The 7,368-nt window shown below is 40.5% G+C and overlaps 1 protein-coding gene across 1 annotated transcript in view; it reads left to right on the top strand.

The window, feature by feature from the left end:
* LOC119417252 (protein SSUH2 homolog) overlaps nt 1–5,271 on the top strand; it is an 11,546-nt gene extending 6,275 nt beyond the window's left edge. The window contains exon 7 of the mRNA XM_037684462.1: nt 5,186–5,271. Within this exon, the coding sequence (XP_037540390.1) occupies nt 5,186–5,271 (86 nt within the window). The remainder of the gene's footprint in view (nt 1–5,185) is intronic.
* The last annotated feature ends 2,097 nt before the right edge of the window (nt 5,272–7,368 follow it).

Below are 7,368 nucleotides of genomic sequence, written 5' to 3'. Positions count from 1 at the left end.
GGATGGATGGATGGATGGATGGATGGATGGATGGATGGATGGATGGATGGATGGATGGATATGCTGCTTTAGATTAGGGCTGAACTTATTTTAACCACTAATCTACATCAATGCTCCATTCTTAAAATAATATTTTAAAACATATACAAATAAAAGCATCATATGCTTGTCACATTGGTGTTGAGTCAAAAGCACAGACCCCCACATAGTTAACTCGTTATAGGATAAAAAAACTTATTTTGGATTTTAAAAATTATTATTATTATTATTATTATATTATTATTATTATTATTATTATTATTATTATGCTAATTTATACAGATTTGTACAGTTCATTTAAATGTGGACGCATCTAAACCCTCAATCTGAGTGTTTATCTATAAAACTTTAATTAAAACCTGACAGTGCAAATTAAAAGGCTAAATTTAAAGATAATTAAAATAATGATATCGCCCGTAGCCTTTAATGTCAGAGTTTTGTACTGAGACCACCTTGTGTTGAGAAATGAGGAGTTGTAGTTTTGGTCAAAGCTTGAAAATAATGGCATGTAGGTTAAAGTTGTTTTTGTATTAACTATTGTCAGTTGAGTGTGTCTTGAATTAAATTGACTCCAAAGGGTAACCAGTTATTAGTGTGCATCAAACAATCACATTAAATCTCATCCAGTGGATGATGAGATATTTTGCTAACAGACAAACAGTATTAACTCCAACAGTTAATGCTAAAGTTCTAAGCAGTTTATGTCGTGCAACGAGTAGGATTTGGAGGAGTTATAAATGACTCATCTACAACCAAACCAACATTTAGCTCCTTTAGCTCAGAGTTAAAGCCATTTTTCTTGTTTTGTTTTTACTATGGCAGCACGGTGGCTCAATTGGTAGAGCGGCTGCCTCTCAGCGAGCAGGTCCCTGGTTCAAACCCCGGTCCAGGTGCCTTTCTGGGTGGAGTTTGCATGTTCTCTCTGTGCATGCGTGGGTTTTCTCCGGGTACGCTGGTTTCCTCCCACAGACCAAAAACATGCATGTTAGGCTGATTGGTAACTCTAAATTGTCCCTAGGTGTGAGTGAGAGACTGAATGGTTGTTTGTCTCGTTTGTCTCTATGTGTCTCTGTGATGGACTTGCGACCTGTCCAGGGTGTACCCCGCCCCTCGCACAGTGATTGCTGGACATGGGCACCGGCGACCCCCGTGACCCAAAATGGAATAAACGGGTAAAGATAATGGATGGATGGATGGATGTTTTTACTATCAGTTGGCTGTGGCAGCCATCTTGAATGAGTTTTTTTTCCACATGTTGATCAGTTGCACATCAAATTGTAAATGGACTGTATTTATAAAGCACCTTTCTATCTTATCAAGATACTCAAAGCACTTTACACTACAACCGTGCCCTCATTTACCCATTCATACATCACTCTACTAGATCTTTGCAAAGACTAATCAGTGCTTTATCACATTCATACACTGACGGGACACACATCGGAGGCAATGGGGGTTCAGTGTCTTGCCCAGGGACCCTTCGGCATGTGATTGCTGGTGGAATCAAACCCCCAACGCTTGCATTGGAGGACGACTGCTCTAACCACTCAGCCATAGCTGCCCAAATCATCAAATGATTACTCTCTGTTTGTTTCATTTAATTTAATCCAGTGGTTCATGAGATATTTTGGTAACAGTCATGAGCAAAACTATTATTACCTCTTGCCTTTTGGCAGCAGGAGGTTAATTTGTGCTTTTGATTGAACAGAAAATATGTAGAACACTGATCTGAAAAGGAACTTTTATATTTTATGTGGTAAAAGTATATTATTTGTTAGCAACATAGAAGTAACATGAACGGTTTAATATCTGCATTTAAGCTCGACAGCTAAGGAACTTCAGTTGGTTACATTCAGCCTCTGATGGCAGGTGAGAGTGGATCGATTGTTACATGAGCTGCTGCAGTTTGGGCCTGACTGACATCTGTGTGGCCAAAGACGAGGACATCTGAATCATTCCCCTCTCTCTGATGTGGGCAGGCATGACTTACAGTCAGAAGTCCACCTAATCCCACTCAGGAACGACATTTTTCTTCATACGAGATAAATCCATCAGTAACCATCCTACAGACACGTTGATACAATATACTTGTAAAATTGAAAAATAATCTTATAAAGGTTGAAGTGTTTTGTAAATCAATCATTGAAAGCTTGACAACCATAGACATAAACATAGGTATCTTTTTTCATACCTATGCACTGCAGGTTTTGTAGATACCAGATGTTTCTTGAAGTAGTATTTTTATTGTTTTCTTTAAAAATTAGTCTATTTTAAAGCTGTAGGAAGAGAAAGGCCCAGCAGGATGCTGACAGACCAGAGCTCTGTTTGTTCTATCTGCAGGGATTACATGTGAGAGGCAATTCACACATAACGACCAAAAGAAGGGGAAGAAGATTACAGGAGAAAATGCAGAATGGTGGCAATAACAATATCACAGATGATGCTTATGAAGAAATGACAACATGCTGCTGGTGTATGGCAAGCTGTTTGTGTATTTATTCCATATCCAGAACAATTTTTGCTCTCTAATTTGAGCCTACGCTGCACTAGGTGAACATTAACCTCACTAGTTCAACATCTTGGTGAACTGGTTCAACAAGCACTCTTACTAATAACACGGTTCACTCTTACTAATAACACTGTTGCCCAATTAGTTATAGCAGAGGTAACACTAGCTATTCAAATTGCAGTACTAGTATTTTAAAAGTTCTAACTAGTTGGTTATTTAATGTACTAATGAATTACTCATCCAAACTAGTCAACAGCTGTGTCAAATGAGTTAATTAGTAAACATAAAACTCCTTACATGTTTGCTAGTCAACACAAACTCTGCCTACAAGTCAACTAGTGAAAGTCAAGCATGTGCACTAATCAAGTAGTGAGCAGTTTCAGTTTTACTGGTTAACTAGCATGGCCATTACATTTTGTACTAGTCAACTAGTGAAACTTTAAGAGTTAGCTAGTTAACTAACAAATATTTAGCTGCATTAGTTAACTCATTTACATTTTTACTTCACTAGTTACCCAGTAAAGAAAATAGTTCACCAATTAGTCAACTAGGAAGTACTTTGTATTTCACTGCTTACTACTTTACTATTTACATTTTTGGATAGCTTTTGTTGATTGGTGAGATCATTTGACATTCACTTTTTGACTAGTAGGCACATTTGTGTTGACTAGTTACATATAACGTAGTTAAATACTTACTAGTTAACTTGTCAAATACTGTCATAAACTAATTTGGTTCAGTTGTTCACAGAGGTGTTTAAAAGTCAACTAGTTGGGACTTTTGGGCTACTAGTGCAGAAATGGCTTATTTTTCAAACATTTGGACAAAAGTGCCTGTAGTTAGCAGAAACAATTACTAGTGAGAGTACCTGGTGAAGAAGAGTACCAAATTGTTGAACTAGTGCAATAAAATGTGCAACTAGTGCAGCATAATAGCAAACTATTGAGAAAATAACACTCATATCAAGAATGTCAATAAAATACACAAACAGCTTGCCATAAACACTAGAAAACTAGTTCAACTTAAAGACTGACTAGCCAACTAGTAACTAGTAAACATTTTAGGCAATACTAATGAACTAGGCAACATTTTAGGTGCCACAGTTAGTTAAAATATTTTACTCAAATAGTTAACCAATAAAGACACAAATGTGTCATCTAGTTAGTGTTTAGTATTTACTAGTTGACTAGTTAAACTATTTGGTCACAAAGTACACATGCTTTAAAATACTAGTCAACTAGTAGGAAGAACTTGAATAGTTAACATGGGTATGATTCTAATGCTTACCAGTACTTGTGCAATATGGTCATTGACTAGTTTGGTCCATTGGCTCACCAGTGCAATAAAAGCTAAATGTGACTATCAGGGCAGCATCTCTTTGCACTAGTACGACTTCTATACCACTTAGTTGGACAAAAGGGTAGCTAGATGACCAAGAAGTGCTACTAGTAAAAGGGTTTGTTCAGCTAGTGCACCAAGATGTTGAGTGAGTGTGACTGGATGTGCAACTAGTGCAGTACAGACATAAAATGACACTTTATATAGAGCAGGAATGTACAATCCATGATCCTCAATGGTCACTATCCTGTATGTTTAAAGCTTTCTCTGCTCCAACACACTTGATTTGAATCAAAGGATGATCAGTATTCTCCAGAACATGAAGGGGTAATTCAACTATTGAATCAGGTGTGTCGTGTCAGGGAAGCCTCTAAAACATGCAGGAAAGTGACCCTGGAGGACCAGGATTGGGCACCCCTAGTGTGTGAAATAAACACACAAGCAGCTCGCCATATTTGCTGACAGAACGTGCACCGATCCTCAGCCTGATCCGCGCTGTGTAACCTGAGCAGGAGCGGTAATTTGTGCTACCTTTAGAGTACAGCATGTACCGCCCCGCGTTTCAGCACCGCGGACAGCGCCAGCTCCGGGTTTCAGCACCGCGGACAGCGCCAGCTCCGGGTTTCAGCACCGCGGACAGCGCCAGCTCCGGGTTTCAGCACCGCGGACAGCGCCAGGTCACTCCTCTCTGACTGACCGGAAGCTGCACTGAACTGTTGCTTCTCCGCCGCGCACTCACACCTCCTCACCCTTCCTCTGCGCGCTTTATTAAATAATAATAATAATAATAATAATAATAATAATAATAATAATAATAATAATAATAATAATAATAAAAACACGTATATTTGAGCTTTGGAAAGAAAAGAACTGCAGTGATTCTGTGATGGACGAGCACAGAAAGATGCGATTACTCCACACACATCAAAAGTGGATGGAGGGGAGGGGGCTTTATATATATATATATATATATATAGGCTACATATGTAGATTATATTGGACCGGGTGCAATATCAAAAAAAAAAAAAAATCATGACGAATGCCTCCAAATATACGTGGGCGTGTGCATATGGAAGGGGGGGGGGGGGGGGTATCATGTGCGAGTATAACCCTGCAAGTCTAACAAGCTGTAGAGCATCTGGACATGACTCATTCCCCTAATGACAACCCTCTGTAGTGAAACGTACACTGACTGAGACCCTGCAGTCCCTTTAAAATGGGCCTCATTGTGTTAAGGTCTTATTTAATCCACCACCCCCATTAGTTTTGCTTTTTTTTTTTTTTTTTTGTCATCCACAGGTTGGAGAGCAAACATCCAGTGCAGTCCCTGTCGCAGCAGCCGCAGCAGCTCCCCCTCTCCTCACCCCCCTCCTGTCTACAGGTAGACTCCAGCTCCACTCCAGCCTATACCTGTTGTCGGAGAGACGCAGTCACGACGCCCCCTGGTGGTTACATCACGAATTTCCTCCAAATAGATGCTGTTCGCTCAGAAGAAGGCGCTAAACCATCACCTGACGCATTTTTTTTTTAATTTTTTTTTAAGGATTTCATTGTAATGATAGGTTAAAGAGTGTGGGGGGGTGAGCGCCCGAGGCTGTCTACAGGCTGCCATGGCATCTTTAAGGTGGTGGACTGTATCATCCCACGCAACTTCCTCTTTTTTTTCTATGCAGTCACCGCCGTCTATATCAGCCATTATAAGTGTATGTGTTTTTCATTGGCTCTAATGGGAGGTGGAGGGGGGGTGAGCTGCCTATAGGCAGTGCGGGGTGACAAGGAAAATCATATTTTTTTGTCGAAATTCTAATCAAAAGCAGCACAAGCCAGACGTGGTTTTGTCTCATCGTTAGGAATAAAATCAGATAAATCTACTCACCAACTCCGATTTTCTCCTCCTCTGTTGGTATCCACATCTTTGGTTATTTTCCCTCCGGCACAGCGAGCCACATATTGTCGTTATTGTTGAGCTGCTCAAAGAAAAAAATGGAGCTGAAGGTTTTTCTTCGTGTGTCTCTCCATGATGATGTTCCGACCGGAATCAGCATCCTGACGTTTGTGCGCAAAACGAGGAAGAGAGAGAGAGGGGGGGGGACTATCAAAGCCTGAAAATCTCTGCTCTATTATGTCCCCCCGGCGTGTGTGTGTGTCTCCAGTCTGATGCAGTCTCTGTCCACCTAGTGTAACGCACAAACACGCGCAGAAGCGCGCGCACGCACAGTGAGCGGATTTCTCTTCTCCAAAAAAATAAAAGCAGCCGCATTTCTTTTAAAGGCGTTTTCTCCTCTTGGCTGCTTTAACTTCATTTCTTTTGTGTTTCCTTCTGTTTTTTTTTTTTTTTTTTATGTTTTTTTTAATTGCATGAACCAGTGTCCACCTGATCCACACAACATGGCTTCAGCCAGCATAAAGCTTCTTTTGGGGCTTTATATAAGCCTTTAATTGAGGTGGTATTAGGTTGTACAAATGGCCTTCTGGTTATTTTGAGGAGTCGTGACAAAAAGTGTCTAAATTTAAACGACTGCATCCTCATCCTATAGACAAGGTAGAAAAAATCAGGGTGATTTGGTGAACATAAAGCAGTCCAGTGAGTTTGATGTAGTGTGGGTGGGAGGACAGTATTCAGCTGGGTAACTGTGACTGACTCCCATCTGTCTATTACTTCAAGTGGAACATTGTGGGCGGTGTTCCAATCACATGCACACAAAGCTGCGGGGAAAAGGGGCGTTTTATCAGCTAAATACACATCCAAGATAATAAACATTTTTTAACAATTATGCAACAAATTACAAGACTTCCATCATGAAGACAATGTGCTCAAGAGAAAACTGCCTGTATGCAAAAAGATAAAAACTTAGCACCAAGAACTTAACCACAGCCGCTTTTCTTCTGACATTACTATAGACTGAAATTATTCCGGTGCATAATCAAACAGGGAGCACACTGGAGCAGCTGCATAAGTGACAGAAAACATTTTCTATCATTATCAGCTTCATTTCATAATATACTTTGAAAAACAAATATCCGTCATGTTAATGTCTATTCTAATGTGTTTTAAACGTGAGACACTTATGGAAATCTTTAGAAACCTAATATAGACATGTATAAATAAATCAGCCAATATGGAGCAGGAACCAGAGTATCTCGTGCCGATCCCAAGCCCGGGTAAATGGTGAGAGCATCCGACATGAAATCCATCCATCCATTTTCTTTACCCGCTTATTCCATTTTGGGTCACGGGGGTCGCTGGTGCCCATGTCCAGCAATCACTGTGCGAGGGGCGGGGTACACCCTGGACGGGTCGCAAGTCCATCACAGGGCCACATAGAGACAAACGAGACAAACAAACATTCACTCTCTCACTCACACCTAGGGACAATTTAGAGTTACCAATCAGCCTAACATGCATGTTTTTGGTCTGTGGGAGGAAACCGGAGCACCCGGAGAAAACCCACGCATGCACGGAGAGAACATGCAAACTCCAC

This window comes from Nematolebias whitei, chromosome 11, assembly GCF_014905685.2.
Source record: "Nematolebias whitei isolate Nwh7 chromosome 11, NemWhi1, whole genome shotgun sequence".
Classification (NCBI taxonomy): Eukaryota; Metazoa; Chordata; class Actinopteri; order Cyprinodontiformes; family Rivulidae; genus Nematolebias; species Nematolebias whitei.
Note: the sequence above shows the minus strand (reverse complement) of the source record. Positions and strands in the feature narration are given on the sequence as shown.